This window comes from Camelus bactrianus, chromosome 21, assembly GCF_048773025.1.
Source record: "Camelus bactrianus isolate YW-2024 breed Bactrian camel chromosome 21, ASM4877302v1, whole genome shotgun sequence".
NCBI classification, from domain to species: Eukaryota; Metazoa; Chordata; class Mammalia; order Artiodactyla; family Camelidae; genus Camelus; species Camelus bactrianus.
The window spans coordinates 154,096-170,864 of NC_133559.1; the positions used below are offsets into that span (position 1 = coordinate 154,096).

Sequence of the window (16,769 nt, forward strand, 5' to 3'; positions counted from 1 at the left end):
AGGCAGCAAGGCAGGGATGGCCTAGAGGTCGCTCGCCCCCTACATGCTCTCTGGACGCCCCTCCATGCCTGGCGTCTGAAGACACGTGCCTCCTTGCGTCCCCAGAACAGGAACTGCCTTTTTACCACATGGAGCATCTCACCCTAGGTGTGATTGGTACTTAACACTGATGTGTGGTGGTTTCTCCTTGGCCAAGTGGCAGATAAAAAATAGGGGTTTATAATAGTGGTGGTAAAAATCCTTATTAAGCAGATTATTGTTTCTGGGATGATTTGTAATGGGGTGAAATGTTACCTTTTAGCTTTGTGCACACCTGCACATATGCAGACACCCCAAGCTGCTCTAAAGATCTTCTCCAAAACACAAAAGGGAGTTGCCGTGTCAGAAGGATGGCTTTTAGAGGAAGGAAAGGGTTTCTTGGCACTGGCCTACTAACATGGATTTAAAAAAAAAAAAAAAAGACCATCTACAAAGGTCTTTAAAAACCGCATAGTCTTGGGAGGTGGAGGGGTGGATTCTTCCTGGAGGAAGGACACGAAGGAGGTGACTGGTGAGGGTAGGATCATCGGACGGGAGACAACACAGCCTCTGTCCCACCTGCCCCACCACGACAAGCCCAGCCAGGTCGCAGGACACCGAGGTGCGTGGGGTCTCACTCAGACCCCAGAAGACCCTCACCTTCACACTGCAGGAAGTGCAGACAGCTCTGGAAGGAAAGCAGAGGAGACAGGGTCAGCCAGGAGGGCCCTACTCGCCCAGCCCCGCTGCCAGGCCTTCTGCTCCACCCCTGGACACTTCAGTGCTGCACTGTGGTTCTACCCCCACATCTTGCTTCTCTTTTTACTAAGCTGCACACCTACAGTACTTCTGCCACTCATGGCTCTTTCTGGTGAAAAACCCGGTCTGGAGCTCAATGTGCCTGACCCTTCTCTCCGTGAGCGTTATGGGAGCCAGAGAAGCCTCAGCTGAGGTACTCAGTTTTAAGCAGCGATTAACATTCTTTTATTCCCCATATGGGATTTCAAAAGTAAATACCTTCTTGCTATAAAAATTCAAACATTAGAGAGAATTCTAATTTATAAGTAGGGTCCTCTCCTGTAAAGCCCATCCTGGAGATGACCCCTGCCAGCAATAGTTCCCATCCCTCAGACCTAAGCATAAATTAACAAAAACATTTAAAGTGAATATAAAATAAATGAAATGCGGTATCATGTACTATTCTATAAAGATACACCAGGGCTCTTCCTCACATCAGTACAAATTGTCCAAATTTATTTTTTAAAACAAGGGACTGTTGGGGGATGGTATATAGCTCAAGTGGTAGTGTACCTGCCCAGCGTGCATGAGGTCCCAGGTTCAATCCCTGGTGCCTCCATTAAATTAAATAAATAGACCTAATTACCTACCCCTCAAAAAATAAAAATAAATAAAACAAGGGACCGTGTACACTTGCATGGACATCCCGGAATTAATTTGCCATCCACAAATGTCTGTATAAATTTGCTTTTATTTCATTGTGGTCAGAGAACATACTTTGTATGATATGAATCTTTTCACATTTTTGAGACTTGCCTTATGTCCCAGAATACGGGGCATAAATATGTCAATTTTGGTGAATGTTCCACCGTTGACAAGAATGTACATCCCACTCTTGGGTCAAGTGCTCTCCACATGTCAGTTAGATCAAGTTGGTGACAGTGTTGTTCAAATCTCCTATACCTTTAGTTTCTCTGTCCACAACATTCATCAGCACCTCCAAGTGTAACCGTGGACTTAGCTCCTTTTCCTTGCAGTTATGCTGGTGTTCTGCTCTGTGTACCTGACTCTCTTGCTAGGTAGAGAAAATGTTTGAGGTTGTTTCCTCCTTTTATCATTATTAAGTGAACTCCTTTACCTCTGGTAATACTCTTTGCTCCACAGTCTACTTTGCATGGTATTCATGTATCAACTCAAGCTTTCTTTAGACTAGTATTGACATGGTATATCATTCTCCATCTCTCTTCCTAACCAATTTCTGTCTTTTATTTAAAGCACATGTGGGGAGGAGGGTACAGCTCAGCGGTGGAGTGCATGCTTAGCATGCATGAGGTCCTGGGTTCCATCCCCAGCACCTCCGGTAAATTAATAAATGAACCTAATTACCTCCTCCCTCCAAAAAAATGCCTGAAAAAAATTTTTAAATAAAATAATTTAAAATAATTTAATTTAAATAATTTAAATAAAATAATTTAAATACTTTAAATAATTAAAATGTACATAGAAAACAAATGTATGGTTACCAAAGGGGAGGGGAAGGGATCAGTTAGGAGTCTGGGATTAGCAGTTACTAAGTACTATATATAAAACAGACAAACAACAAGGTCCTACTGTACAGCACAGGGAACTATATTCAATATCTTGTAGTAACAATTAAAAAGAACATGAAAACGAATATATGTGTATGTATAACTCAATCACTATGCTGTACACCAGAACCTAACACACTATTGTGAGTCAACTATACATCAATAAAAATAAACAAATAAAAATGAAGTACACCTCTTGTCGACAACAGTCTTGCTTTCATTAGTCAATCTGGGAAACTGCCTTTTACCTGCATTGTTCAGACCATTTAAGTTTAATGTAATTACTGGCATAGTTGGGTTTAAGTCCATTTCTTGCTACTTCCTTTTGGTCCTATTCGCTCTTTCTTCCCTTTTCCTTTTCTGCCTTCTCTATTAATTATTTTTTATTATTCCATTTTATCTTCTTTGTTGACTTACAAGTTATTTCAGGTTTGCTTTAGGGCTCACAGAATATGTCTTTTAACTTATCACATTCTACCTTCAAGTAGTATTTTACCACTTAACGTACAGTATAAAAAAAAACTTACAACAGCATACTTCTAATCCCCACCCCCAGCCTTAACACTCCCATTATGATACTTTTTACTGATACATGTTATAAACCCCACAATAGATTAATTTTTTTTTTTTTTTTTTGCTTGCCTGGTAAACTGTGATTGGATGCCAAACACTGAACTTCACATCATTGGGTGCTGGACACTGGTTTACCTCTGAAAGCGGCGTAAGCAGGTCATCGTGTATGTTAGTAGTATTGTATCTCAGTAATCACTGTTCCTAGTGCTCCTACTCCTTTGTGAACATTCACATCTCCATCTGGTACTGTTTTCCTTCTATGTGACGGACCTCATTTAACACTTGTTCTGGTGTGAGCTGATTGTGAAGAATTCTTTAGGCTTGTGTGTTTTTGGAGATGTCTTTACTTTTGCCTTTGTTTTTGACACACATTCTTGCCGGGTACAGAATTCTAGATTGACGGTCTTCACCTCCTTTCAGCACTTGAAAGCTGTTGTTCCACTGACGTCTTGTTTGCGGTGTTTCGACAAGAAATCTGCAGTCCTCATAACATGTCCATTTGCTGGCTGATTTTAGGAATTCTCTGTCACTGGCTTCAATCTATTTGATTAATTTGTGCCTTGGTGTGATTTTATTCATGTTTCTTTTGCCTGGGGTTCATTGCATGTCTTGTAGGTTTATATTTTTCATCAGATTTGGAAAACTTTTTTAGGCTTTATTTCTTTAAATACTTTTTCTGCCTCTCACTTCTCCTTTGGGGACTTTAATTACACCTGTATTAGGTAGGCTTCTTAATGTTACCCCACAGCTCACCAACTCCTTTTTCAAATTCTTTTTTTCTTTTGGTGTTTTTGCTTTGGATAGTTTCTATTGCTATGTATTGACGTTAACTAATCTCTTCTTCTGCACATTCCTCCGAATGTCTAATCTGCTGTAAATCATCCAGTGTAATTTTCATCCCAAACATTCCAGTTTTCATGTCTAGAGGTTTGATGTGTCTCAGAGTTCTTTCAATCTTCCATGTCGTTAACTTTTTCTACATACGAAATGCAGTTCAAAACTTTTAATGTCCTTGTCTGCTGGTGCTAACGTCTGTGTCAGTTCCAGGGGATTTCACTGACCTTTCTCATCATGGGTTATGTTTCCTGCTTCTCGACACACCTGATAACCTTGGACTGGATGCCAGACTTTTTCTTGCTGGGTGCTGGGCATTTTTTATTCCTGTTCTTGAGCTTTGTTCTGGGAAGCAATTAAGATATCTGGGAACAGTTTGGTCCTTTCAGGTCTTGCTTTTGTGACTTGTTCGTTCTGGAGCAGTGCTCAGTCTGGGGGTACTTATTCCTGCTAGTGCGGCAAGACCTTCCTGTGATCCCACTCAGTGGCCCGTGAATTACAACGTTTCCACCGTGACTAGTGGGAACAGATACTGTTCCTTTAAATCTTTAGGACAGGGTCAGTCAACTTTTTCCATAAAAGGTCAGATAGTATACATTTTATGTATGGCTAAATGAATAAACACATCGATGTGGTGTGTTCCAATAAAACTTTATTTCTAAAACAGGCAGTGGGCCAGATTTGGCCCATGGGCTGGAGTTTGCCAATCTGTGCTCCAAGATGACTCTTTACAAGCCCTTGGTAACTTCCTTGCATGTGCTGATCAGTACTCTGAATGCTCAGGGGGGACTGTGTGCAGGTATCTGAGGCTCATTTCCTGGAGAACCCTCTCCTCCCAGAAATCTGCACGGAGAACTTGCACTGCCTTGGTCTTCCTGGGTTCTGTGCTTTACCTCCTCCACTCAGGGAGCTCAACAGGCTGACTCCAGAACTGAGGCAGTCACAGGATGCCATCTGCTTCCCATTTATTGCTTGAAAACCAATGTTTCATAATCTTTGGGGTTTGGGGGGGTTCTTTTGGCTTTTTCAAGTGTAAAACTGCCTGTCTGGTGCCTGTTATCCCACCTTGGCTGAAAGTGGGAGCCCCTCAGCTATTAAGTTAAACTAAAAATTAAAAATTCTGTTCCTGGGGAGGAGGATATAGCTCAGTGGCAGAGTGCATACCTAGCATGCACAAGGTCCTGGGTTCAATTCCCAGTACTTCTGTTTAAAAAAATAAACAAATAAGCAAACCTAAAAAAAAATTACTTCCCCCCATTTAAAAAAAAATTTTTTTTAAGAAAAAGAGGGAAATTTTTTAATAGATTTAAAAAATTCTGTTCCTTACTTGCAGTAGTCACAGTGCATGACATAACGTCCCTATAGGGATGGAACAGAGGAAGCGGGACTGGACAGAGGCCAAGGCTTCTTACCCCTCCTTCCCATGTAAACCCACAGCTCAGGTGCTTACAGAAGGCTCACCTCTTGCAAAAAAGACAGGTGGGCGGCCAGGAGAACAGAGGGAACTTGATCCGGCAGCAGCAGCAAATCTGTAAGGAAAGGTCTGCTTAGAGCCCAGTTTTGTCCCAAACTCGCCAAGAGCAGTCTTGACCTCACCTACCACTCCCCAACCCCGGCCCCTGCCTAGTGAGAGAAGTCGGGGTCCCTGGCCTCCTCACCTTCCCCTTCTTCAGGCTGCTGAGGAGCTCCCTGTTGTGCAGGAACTTCTCCATCTCAGCCTTTACCAGCACACGGCGCACATCCATCACCTCCTCCACGGTCAGAGCAAGGCTCTCCACAGGGTGGCTGAACTCCTGAGGGACGGGCGGGTGGGCTCAGGCTCTCAGGGGTGAGCTTCTTGGGGTGTCTCCACCAGGTCCTCTCTCCCCCGAGGCCCCTGGCATCTTACTGGCCTCAGTCTGCCCAAGCCCAGCAGCCTCCTACTAAAGCGCCCACTTGCCAGCTCCACGTGACTTCTCAGACAGGGTCCTGCTGCGACAGGCAAGGCTTCCTGTGACCTGGCCCCGCCCACCCACCCAGCTTGTCCTCAGCCCCAGAATGACTATTCCTCACGCGACCCTTCAGCCCATCCCCACCCCTGTTCACAGTGCTCCCCAGACCTGAAACACCTGCCTCTGACCTGGTTCCCCACCTGCACACACACACCAAGCCGGTGAAAAGCAACCAGAGTCCCCAGGCCCACTGCCCCCGCTGCTGGAGCCCTCCTCCCTCCCTGCGCCCACCTCCCTCCCTCTGCCGCTCACCACGCTGCAGCTCTGGATATGTGTAGGCTGCACCTGACTCGTCATAACCACCTGCTCCTTTGGGCCCTTCGTGGCAAGCATGCCCTGTTCTGCCCCCCAGGGGAACAGGAGAGCAGTTCTGCATTCTGAGCACAGAACTCAGCCTCTCAAAGTGTCAGTTCCTCTTCTGTAAAGTGGGGTATCTCAACTCCACCAAGAGGACGCAGCGCCTGGCACCCGGAGTTAAAACATTAGCTACCAAGATGAGGCAGCCAGACGAGAGGCTAATGGGAGATGGACAGTGTCTGTGCCTCAGATTTTCAGTGGACTGTCCTAGTTACGGTTGTCAGACACCTGCCACTGTCTGGTACTGGGTGAGTCTGGGACCCATGTTCTTCTCTTCTGTGACATGAAGTGTCCAGATTCCCTGGCCTCTGATTGCTTTTCCAGTAGCCCGGTGGTGCTGTTACATTTGCACAATTCCCCCCTCACCCTTAACAGCCGTCACACCGACAGCACACACTGCCAAGAGGTCTCAACGGGGAGCCCCTCAGACAGGGCCACGCACACATGCTCAGGGTGGGGACAAGGCCACTGAAGTTCTGATGTTTGACAGCCATGCCTCTCAGAAAGCACTCGAGATCTCAGTTGAAAAAAACACCTGTAGGATTTGCTGTACATCCCCTGGTCCCTGGACATCCCTGCCTTCAAAAGTGGTCCTGCGCGTGGACTCAGTGACTCACTGGTACTGAACAGATAAGGTGGAAATGACAGTGTATCACTTGTGAGACTCAGCTGGAAAGACACTGGCTTCCTCCTGGCTCTCTCGGATTGCTCACGGGATGGGGCAGGGGGCCGCCCGCCCGCAGCCGGGCAAGGAGCCTCCTCGGGAGCAGACCCTCCAGCCCCGTCGACGCCGCCCTGCTGACTCGCCGGCTGTGACCTCGCCCGAGGCCGAGACAGAGCCACCGGCTGAGCCGCTCCTGGATTCTGGACCCACAGAAGCTGTGACATAATAAATGTGGTTTTTTACATGTAACAGATGACGAATACAGGGCTCCAAGGGGAGCATCCCCTTCAGATGGGGAGTGTTACCTGTGATGCTGCCTTAGGCTTTTCAAAGCCTTTTAACATCTCTCTCTCGAGCCTCTTGGTAATACTTGGAGGGACAAACAGTCACAAGCACAGCACTGACTCCTCCACACGCCAGCAAGCTGCCCTGTGGCTCCCCGGGCACCTCATTCCTCTCACCCCATTTGATGAAGCCGCACACTGAGGCTCGGGTACCAGCGGGGGCCTCAGCACCAGCAGCTGCTGGCTCCTCACAACTGCACTCAGCAGAGCTCACAGCTGCTGGAGCTGAGGCACGGGGGGCCGCCAGGCCCTCCAGGCACACCTCGCGGCCTCAAGGGCACAGGGTATCAGGCGTCTCCTCTGTCCTAACCCCCAGACATGGGGCTCGGCTGTCCCCTTAGCAAGGTCCTTCTCTGGCCTGGTGGCCGCAGTGCTCACAAGGTCCAGGAGGCGGCAGCAGAGACCAGCCTCCCTAGATGTAGCCTCTCTGGACCCAGCCACGCCCGCTGATGGAAGCCCCCAGCACTCCTGAGCCCAACAGACCAACACTGCGCCAGCTGCCCTCAACCACGGGGCCTCCATCACTCACCAGCCACAGGTGATGGGCGTCTGGGGCTGAGGAGGCCCCTGGCTTGTCTTCGGCTGAGCCCAGGTCACTGTGTGGGGGGCAGCTGGGGTCAGGGTGGGACGGGACACTAACCGTGAAGGAACCTGGAGGAAGAACACGGGCCTGTCAGGACAACCTGCAGAAATTCTGGTGTGGGAGGGCTGTGCCCAGGGGGCAGCAGAGATGGCCTGGCAGGCGGCAGGAGACAGCGAGTGATTTCCTGGGGGTGAGGGGCCAAGCAGAGAACACGCTGCCCACATCCAGGCCCCACACCCGAGCCCTGTGAGTGACCCAACATTGAGTGCCATGATGGTGCTGTGGCAGCCGCAGGGCTGACCTAGCACACAGGGCACTGGCCACGCAGGAAGGCCGTCCACCTTGGTCAGGCCCCCTCACTACACTCTGCATGGAGACCCAGCGAGGGGACAGTGAGGAATGGAATCCCTGGCCTGAGACTCTTCACACCAGAAAATGAGTCACAGCTACTAAGCAGGGCCACCCTGAGTGGCCAGAAAGCAACAGGGTAGCTCAAGGTGACCTTGAGGGTAGAGAAAGGGCTGCCGTGTCTGGAGGGAGGCAGTGGGTGGGTGACAACCCTAAGACCTGTGGGAACTTGGTGGAGCCCAGCCCTCACCACGCTGGGACCAGCCAACCCTACATGGCCAGTAGAACTGTCCTGTCCTCTGTGCAGGGAAAGGAGGGGCTCTCGAGAAATCCCAGGTGACTAGCAAGGTTCCAGAGTGAACCTGTGCCGCCCGGCCTATCTGGTTCGCTGTGGACACATTTCACTGACAGAAAGAGAAAGACTGGAAGGGTTCAGCAATTACTCGTCCATCTTTCCATCTTTCTATGTGCTAACACATGAATGGTAATTATCTCCGGGTGGTTGAATCATGGGGATTTTTTTTTTTTTTAAGTTTTAGCATTTGACAGTGAATACCCATGACTAACTTAATAAGAAAGTTTTCAAGTCAAAGGTGGGGAATGGCTCCCTGAGGCGATAAAGCCCTTCTTGCAGGCTTCTGGGTGCTGCCGGCTCAGCAAGGTGACAGGGCACCCACAGGAGAGGCGACACTCACCCTGCTGCTGGGTGCTGGGCCCCCAGGAATGCACGCTCCCTGCCCGGGGCCGCGACGGCGCTAACGCTCCTTCGGGCTGCGGGGCTGGCTGCAGACCAGAAGTCACTTCGCCCCGGAGCTGCGCCAAGTCGTGCTCCGAGAAGGAGCGGTCTCGTTTCAGTGTGACCTCCCCGCACGGAGACTCTTCCTCCTGCGGACACACCGACCCAGAGCTGCCCTGATCTCCTGGCCCGCCAGTGCCTCCTGTCTGGCCCTGGCCTGAGGCACAGGACACGTGGGGCCACTCCCCACTCACTGCCCAGCCCAACTGTCCTCTGGTGCCTTAAAAACCAAACCCTTGCCCAAGGCCCCTGGAACAACTTGGGGAGAACAGGTCTGGGGTGAGGTGGAGCCCATGGAGATGACCATCACCCGGGGCTCCCTCGGCTCTGAGGGCAGTGCGGCCCAGAGGGGGAGCTGCTCGGACATCTTGGCTTTTCATCTCCAAGGGGGTCTGCCCAGCTTCCCAGCCCCAAGATGACAGAGTACTCCATTTCTGTCCTGTTTGTGCTGAGGCAACAGGTGGCCCAAGGCCACTGCCCCAGTCACCCTTCTGAGCCACCAAGATGGGTAAGGGTCCCTGAGCCCCGCATGCTTGCCCCCAGGGCAGACCCAGCCCCATAGCAGGACACCAGCTCCGCAGCAGGCGCTGCACTGTGGCTGTGCTCGGCCCTGGCCCTCCTCCTTCCCCTCCTCCCTGGTCTCTTCAGGAACCGTGGGCTCTGACCTCGGATGTGTTCATCTCCTCCATCTCAGCCAAGGTGGGTGCCTTGAGCAGGACCCGGGGCCGCGGGCGCTGGGCGCTGCTCCCGGCATCTGGGAGGGACAGGTTGATGCAGGAAGTGGACTTGACGTCCCCAGAGCAGGCGTTGAGGATGCAAGGCAGAGAGCCAAACCCTGGGGAGGGCAGGACAGGACAGGGTGGTGAGAGAGGGGAGGAAGGCAGGGGAAGGGCAGGAGGGCCCAGGCTCACTCCGCTCACCACGGCCATCCCAGCACCTGCCCTCCACGGGCCGCAGCCTCCGTTCCTGCTTGATCTCCTCCAGGATCTTCTCATGCAGGGTCCTCTGCTTCTGGGGTAAAGGGCGAAGCCTTCTCTCGGAGACCTGCAAGGGTGTGGCAGTGCCGGCTGAGAAGGGCACAGCCTGGGGTGGGGAGGAGCCTGCCTGAGGAATCCGGGAGGTGGGCTGGCACAGGAAGTCCTCTGTGCTCATCAGCACAGGCTCCTGGAGGAGGGGCGGCTGAGACTGGAGGAGCGCAGCACAGGTACCTGCTTCAGGGGAGGCCGGGAGCGGATAAAGTCCAAAATGAGTTCGTGGGCATCTTTCTTCACCCTGGGAGGGATGTCCCCATCAACCTGTGGGAGAGGGCGGGGAGGCAGCAAGGCTCAGGGCCCATCTGCTGGGGCTGCGGCCTTAGGATGGGCTCACACAGCCCTGGGCAGCACCAAGTCCTCACTCCATCCTCCCTCTCAGGGGCCGTGTGGCCGTGGCCTGCGAGGCCTGACCACTGGCTCTCCCAGCATCTTGGATTCAAGTGGAAATGGGGGTCAGTGGCACCACCTCACAGGGTCATCATGAGAATGAAATTAACTTGCAGGTGTAAGATTCCCAGAGTGAAGCTGGCACACGTCTAGGCCACGGAGGCCTCGCAGGGGGCAGTCCCGCAGCCCTAGCTCCTGCCCTGCCACACTGTGTCCTCAGTCCCCATGGAACCCCCGGTTCAGTGACCAGGGCACCAGGCAGGGCCTCGGACGGGCAGAGAGTGGAGTCCCCCAGCCCCAGCTCCCCACGACCTTGGGCGGCTCACCATGACCTTGCGCAGCTTGTAGTTCCTGGCGCGGATGTCCTGCATCAGCATCTCGAAGGGGGTGAGCTGGAACTCGGTGGGCAGGGGGTTGAACTCCTGCTCCTGCACCTTCTTCAGCTTCACTCCATGGCGGAGCTCCCGCATGAGCTGGACCCAGAGTCGGGCCTGGGCCCCAGAGAAGATGGAAGCGGCTCTCAGTCCAGGGCAGGGCTGCTAGGCTGTGCCCATCCATGTCCCGAGTCAGCGGGGAACACGTCTTACCCAGTCTGTGCGCCCCAGGCTGTCGAGCTCCGCCAGGGGCCTCTCTGACTGTGGTTCGTCTTCCCGAAGCTTCCGCAGCATCTGTCCGTCCGGGAGAAATGGAGGGCGCAGCCGTGGGGGTGCGTGTGCCCCTGCCGGCCTGGCCACCAGGGGCACTTCCTTACCACGCAGGCTGCTTGTCCAGCAGGTCACAAAGGGACAGCTGGCCTTTTGGACAAGACTTTGGGGCTCAGGAAGATACTGGGGGAACCAAGCACCAGCCTTGGAGCCACACGGGAATGCGTGGTGTTCCTCTGGCAGCTCCCCTGGGCAAGGGCAATGGACAAGGCACAGCACCTGCAGAGCACTGACCAGAACCTCCTCGTTTACAAAAAAAAAAAAAAAGCCTGTCCCCTTCTCTCAGCTGATCCACACACCCCACTGAGGACTGCGTCCTCCACAGAGAGCAGGTGCAGGCGTGGACGCCCCCATTCCATCGCCAGTGAAGGTCTGATGTGGGCCCCTCCTCAGGAAGGCCTTTCTCAGCCTCTCTGCCCAGGCCCCAGGCACACCCCACCCCCTCAGAACACCCACAGCCACGTCTCTGTACATGATCCCATCTGAAGTTTTACATCATCTGCATCTTTGACTGTTGTCTGGACGACTGGTTCTGTGAGGCCAGAGCCGCATTTTCAGTTTTTGCTTTTTTTCATCTTGGGGTTACTGGCTCCCACCACAGTGTGACACATGTGAAGTCTTAAAGATTAGTTGAAAGAATGAACAGACGGATGGATGGATGGGCGAGAGGGTGCCTAACTCAACACAAGTACTGGGGAACAGTCACAGGTGTGTATTTCATGAACTAGAGAAAGTGCCACCATCATGATGAGGGCCCAGGATGGCTGTGCAGGACTGTCAGGTGACTGTTCTGTGCTGAGAATTTGGGAGGCAGCAGCTAGATTTCTTGCCCTGAAGCTTGGCAGCAGGTGGGGCCTGTTCTCACCACTCCTCACCCCGGAGAAGCATCTGCCCTTCAGCACACAGACTCCCCTCACCCCCAGCCCCTCGCCACCCATATCCTCCAACCAAGACAGAACCGGTTACCCTGGCTCATGTCCAAAGCCACTTGCCAAACTGCTTTAGGACGCTCCTGAAAACTCTGTCAAGTCTCTGAGGAGCGCAAGGTGTGTGATTCTAAAAACAGACTTGTGTGTGACCTGGCAGTGCCTGTGGACAAAGGGCATGAAGGTGGGTCTCCTGTTCTTCCCAGAGTATCTATACCTGCCCCGAGCAGGGAGTTTCTGCCCAAAATGTCAACCTAGCTGTGCCCACCAACAGACCCTCCTCTCACTCCCTCCCACCAATTCCCTGAGCTTCTCCTGGGCCAACTGCTTCAAGTCTAGAACTGTTTACTCCTACTAAAGAAAGAACTTTGATTGGTAAAGAATTAGGACCATCCCCCAATTAGAGTGTTGGAAGGACATCGCTAAGGTACCGAGGAGGAGTGGGGAGGGAAGATGGAGGACGGGGCTTGGGAGCCTGAGAGAGGGCACCCCTGGGCTATTGACTGGGCTGCACACAAGGGCCAAGTGGCTGGAGCAGCATCTGAACTGTCCTGTGCTGGGTCCAGGCCCTGCAATCAGAACAACCCTGAGAACCTGCTGGAGCTCAGGGCCAGGAACGTGTCTTGGGTGGAGGAGAAGAGAGACGCCTCCATAAAGAGTCAGGGTGGACTCAGGGACCAGCATCAGTTAATTCTCAAAATACCTTCTGCCAATAAGCAAGAGAGAAGAAGAGACAATTCTTCTCGACCTCATCAAAGTCTGTTCTCATCTGTGAAATGCTGGTGGAATGCTGGCAGTGACCCCTGTTTCAAGGAAATACCTACAAGGGAGAGGCTGAGAGAGTTGAGGCAAAGACTGTCATCTCCTAATTGGGGACCACGAAGAGGCAGAACAGCGCTGGGGGGAAATGCCAGCAGGAAGAGGCTGTCCAGGAACCCCCCAGTGCCCTATTTTCAGAAGGAACCAGCACCCTGGCAGACAAGCCAGAGGCAGGAGGCACAGCTCCTTTCACAGATGTAAACATGGGGACCAGGGATGTTAATAACTAACTTAGAGGCAGCAGGAGTGAGGTCATGGGGTAAAGGTGCTGAGAGCCAGTTACTTAAGTTTCTAACCCCGAGTTCCCTCCTATGCAAAACCAGGTAAGGTGTGAGAGTTAAGCTAAAACATAGAGAGAGTGAGCCGCGCTATTCAGAGCCCTGCACTGAGGATTTTCACTCCCTGTTGGACCCTCGAGGGGACAGAGGCAAAAGGCCGGAAGGGGTTGGGGGGGACACCCTGCCCTGCCCACCTGGCTCCCCATCCTTGCACAGAAAGGCACGTCCAGTGGCCCCTCCCGGCTCCTGCTGCGACCCCGCCCCCCACGCGCTCCGCCGGCCCGGCCCTCACCTCCTGGGCCTCCGGGAAGCCCCCCACCGCGGCCCGGGCCCCTTAGGCCGGGGCAAACCCTCGGTCCGCTCACCTCCTTGGCCTCCCGGACCCTGGCAAGGAAGGCCCGCAGCTCCAGCGTCTCCACGAAGAGCGCGCGGCACACGGCCTGGTAGTGGGCCTGCGCGCCGCCGGGGTCGGTCAGGCGCGCGGCGCACAGGCGCATGGCCTGCGCGAAGGAGCGCACGGCGCGCGGGCCGCCCTCGGCCTCCTCCTCCTCCTCCGGAGCCCCGTAGCCCTCGTCGGCCGCCCCGCAGCCGCCGTCATCGTCCTCGCAGTCGCTGTTGGTCATGAGGTCGATGAGCCGCTCCAGCTGCGGGTTGAGCTCCCGCTCCTCCTGCTCATCCAGACCCCAGTCCAGCGCGCGGTAGATGGCGAAGCCCAGCGACTGCACCACCTGCAGGGCGGGGAGGGGGACAGCGGTGCACACGCGAAGGTCACCAATGAATGGCTTCTAACAGGGAAGTAGAACACCGGCTGTCCTCCGAACGGGATGCTCCAAGGTCCGCTGTGGAAAACTGGTAAGTCCTTATAATCCAACATGACTGACCACGTGACTGCAGCTCCCCTCCCAGGGATTTCAAGAGAGAAAGGAAAAACGCCTGTCCACACAAGCCGTGAACTGGACAGTGCATAGGACAGCAGGCAGCTGTGCCAAGGACCCAGCCCCAGGCACACCGTGGGCTCCAGGCTGCACCGCTTACATGGAACTTTAAGGGGGACAAACCTAGTCCACAGGCACAAAGAGCAGGCCGGAGGCTCTGGGAGCGCACAAGAACTTCTGGGGCCTTGGAAAAGGGCTGTATTCTTGAGTGTGGTGTTGCTCACCGTTGCTCACCGTATACATTGGCCAGAACTCACCAAATATAAAGTATGCCCCAACAAGTTTGTTGAGAAAAGACAGAGGGGCGACCTGGTTAAACATCAGCTTTTAGTGTGCTGCACCAGTATATTTTAAACCAGAAGGGAAAGACCAGCTCCTTCAATAAATGCTGCTGAAATAGTTACACAAAATAAGATCTGACACTTCAACCCACAGAGTAGTATTCCCTCACTTAATTACTTTAAGTCACATGTAAATTTCAACGTATGTAAATTTAACCTGAAAAAGAAAAACCCAAAAGAAAATTTTACCTGAGTAGGAGGAGGGAGGGGGCAGGGCCACCAAGGAACAGGTGTACCCTTAACTGTTGGAGTCTTGTGTGGGGCCCACAGTGCTGTTCTGTTGGCTTTGTATATGCTTGAAATTCTTTCTCCATAAGTTTTTTTAAAAGCGCATTAGCACATTAGAAATTTGAGCCTCGCAGCAGAGAGACCTCTTCACTCAGCATATTTCGATTTTACTTGGCAGGGAACCGTATTTCCATGGGCTACCATTAACATCTAGGAATCAGGGTTCTGTGCAGGACAGTCATCCGTTCAGGTGCCGTCTGAACCTGCTCTCAGCCCCTTAGGGGATGCGGGTCACTGACAGCCACGGTGCAGCTGAGCACGAGGCACGAGGAATAAGGTCATAATCATGCTGCTTAGTTTGCGTGACACTTTGGTTTTGTGTTTTCCACAGCTTTCATGTTTTCCCTTTATGACAACAGTACGAAAGATACACACACACCAAAGTGACAACAGCTCTTTGCCACTGAACCTTGCCACGAAGCATAAGGCAACCTGTCATTTCACAGGTGGGCAGAGGCACCGAATGTCGGTCACGTGACTGCATCAGGCAGCCGGCTGCGCAGGGCCGGGGGTCAGACTGCCTGCAGCCTGTGCCAGGGTGGGCGCTGCTTCGTGCAAGGGGAGTCATACCCTCAGCAGACGCCTTCCACACAGTCCACCTGGGACTCCTCTCGTTTCCTGCATTCCCCCAACCTGGACCCCAAGGGAACCAGCTGGAGCACAGCCAGAGGCCAGGGGTGAGAGCCAGTGTCGGGAGGGGACCAGGTGCAAGAACAGGCCATCTCATTCAGCAGAAATGCCTCAGAAAGCACCCTGAGCCTGGAGGGGGCATAGGGAGTTCAGCTGGCCCTGAGATGCGTGGGAAGAGCCAGGCTCCCGTGGGAGCGAAGTTCCAGCCAAAGTCAACAGCCCTGGCATCCTGGAGGCCACCTCATCTCCACTGCAGGGGGCGAGGGTCATAGCCCCGGCTCCAAGTCATGCCCCAGAGTCACGAGTCAGAGGCACAGAGACAAGGCATGGAGGCTGTCACACCTGACAGGTGATGGAGGGCCCTGGCCTGGGCCTGGGCCGGATGGCATCTCCAGAAAGTGCCCAGATGCCCCTCAGGACTGCTGGGCTGGCGAGGGCCTCACTTCACACAAATTCCCACCAGTTATTTCTCAGCCCAGAGGCTGGTGCCAGGAAGGATGTGGTGATGGCAGTGAACTTCATTGCCCCTCTGGGTGGCCCCACAGCCCTGCCCACCCTAGTGATGGTTCTGACCCAGTCTCTCGAAGGGAGACCACACCACCACATGGGGCAGGACAAGCAGAGGGGCCGCCAGGAAGCCCCCCTGCTCCACCGCAGCAAAGAGCAGCCCCCAGCCCCGCCTCCCCCTGTCTTCTGGTCAGTGGCCTGTGCCAGCACCATTCAGGGAAAGGGTTAACTCCACTGGGAGCCCTTATCTGATATCTGCTCTGTTAAAAGCTTCCCTGTGCCCCAGCCGGGAACGCCTCCCTGGAAGGCAAGGACCACTCGCTTTCTCTTAAGGAAAAGTTTGGGCAGCTGGCCAGAGGCTGAGAACCTTCAGCTCCGCCTGCGACGGCAGTGTGGGAACCAGACAGCCTGCAGGCCCGGCGGCCAGCCCTGGGGACCAGCCCGAGGAGGTACAGGGGCCAGTGTGAGAATCTGGGCTGACAGAACAAGAGGCCCCCCTGCCTTGTTTCCTAGGTGGGGCTCCCAGGTTAATTTATGGGCCTCCAGACAGAACAGTCCAGACAGACTTCTGCATACAGAGTTCCCTGTAAATAGTTTCAGAATTGATAACAGGTCTCCTTTGGCAGGTGGTGAAGGCAAGTCCACTGGGGACTGTGAGCGTGGCAGGGCAGCCTGGGGAGCGGCAGCCACGCAGAGCAGTGAAGGTAATTCCTGAAAACACAGTTGGGCTTTCTTCCACTCAAATCCAGAAGAGTGTGTGCAGCACAGTACCCTTCCACGGGGCTCACAGCAGTCCTGTGAAAGTCCCTTCCGTTTAAACAGGGAGCATCTGCCCCAGCCAGAGGGGGTGTCCTACCACTGACATTATTAGAATTGCCAGCATGTGCTGATAAGAAGCAGCCAGAAAACATGGGGGTGGTTTTCTTACTGTTTTTAAATTCTGCACAAAAGATGAGATGGCATCTTTTGGCCTGTGCCAACCCCCATGGTATAAGGCTATGTTTAACATATAAACACCCATTTAAATGAAACTGTTTTATAAGGCAGTGGAATGATAAACATCAGACTCAGGACACGTTAGCTGG

At 53.2% G+C, this 16,769-nt stretch overlaps 1 protein-coding gene across 3 annotated transcripts in view; it reads right to left on the bottom strand.

Moving 5' to 3' along the window:
- SPIRE2 (spire type actin nucleation factor 2) overlaps positions 1-16,769 on the bottom strand; it is a 28,018-nt gene that overhangs the window by 1,395 nt on the left and 9,854 nt on the right. For all 3 annotated transcript variants that reach the window (XM_074349128.1, XM_074349130.1, XM_074349129.1), the window contains exons 3-13: positions 13,349-13,711; positions 10,844-10,924; positions 10,583-10,747; positions 10,044-10,130; positions 9,756-9,879; positions 9,501-9,670; positions 8,735-8,924; positions 7,638-7,759; positions 5,411-5,545; positions 5,214-5,281; positions 679-706 (exon numbers count right to left, since the gene is read on the bottom strand). In XM_074349128.1, the coding sequence (XP_074205229.1) occupies positions 679-706; positions 5,214-5,281; positions 5,411-5,545; positions 7,638-7,759; positions 8,735-8,924; positions 9,501-9,670; positions 9,756-9,879; positions 10,044-10,130; positions 10,583-10,747; positions 10,844-10,924; positions 13,349-13,711 (1,533 nt within the window). The remainder of the gene's footprint in view (positions 1-678; positions 707-5,213; positions 5,282-5,410; positions 5,546-7,637; positions 7,760-8,734; positions 8,925-9,500; positions 9,671-9,755; positions 9,880-10,043; positions 10,131-10,582; positions 10,748-10,843; positions 10,925-13,348; positions 13,712-16,769) is intronic.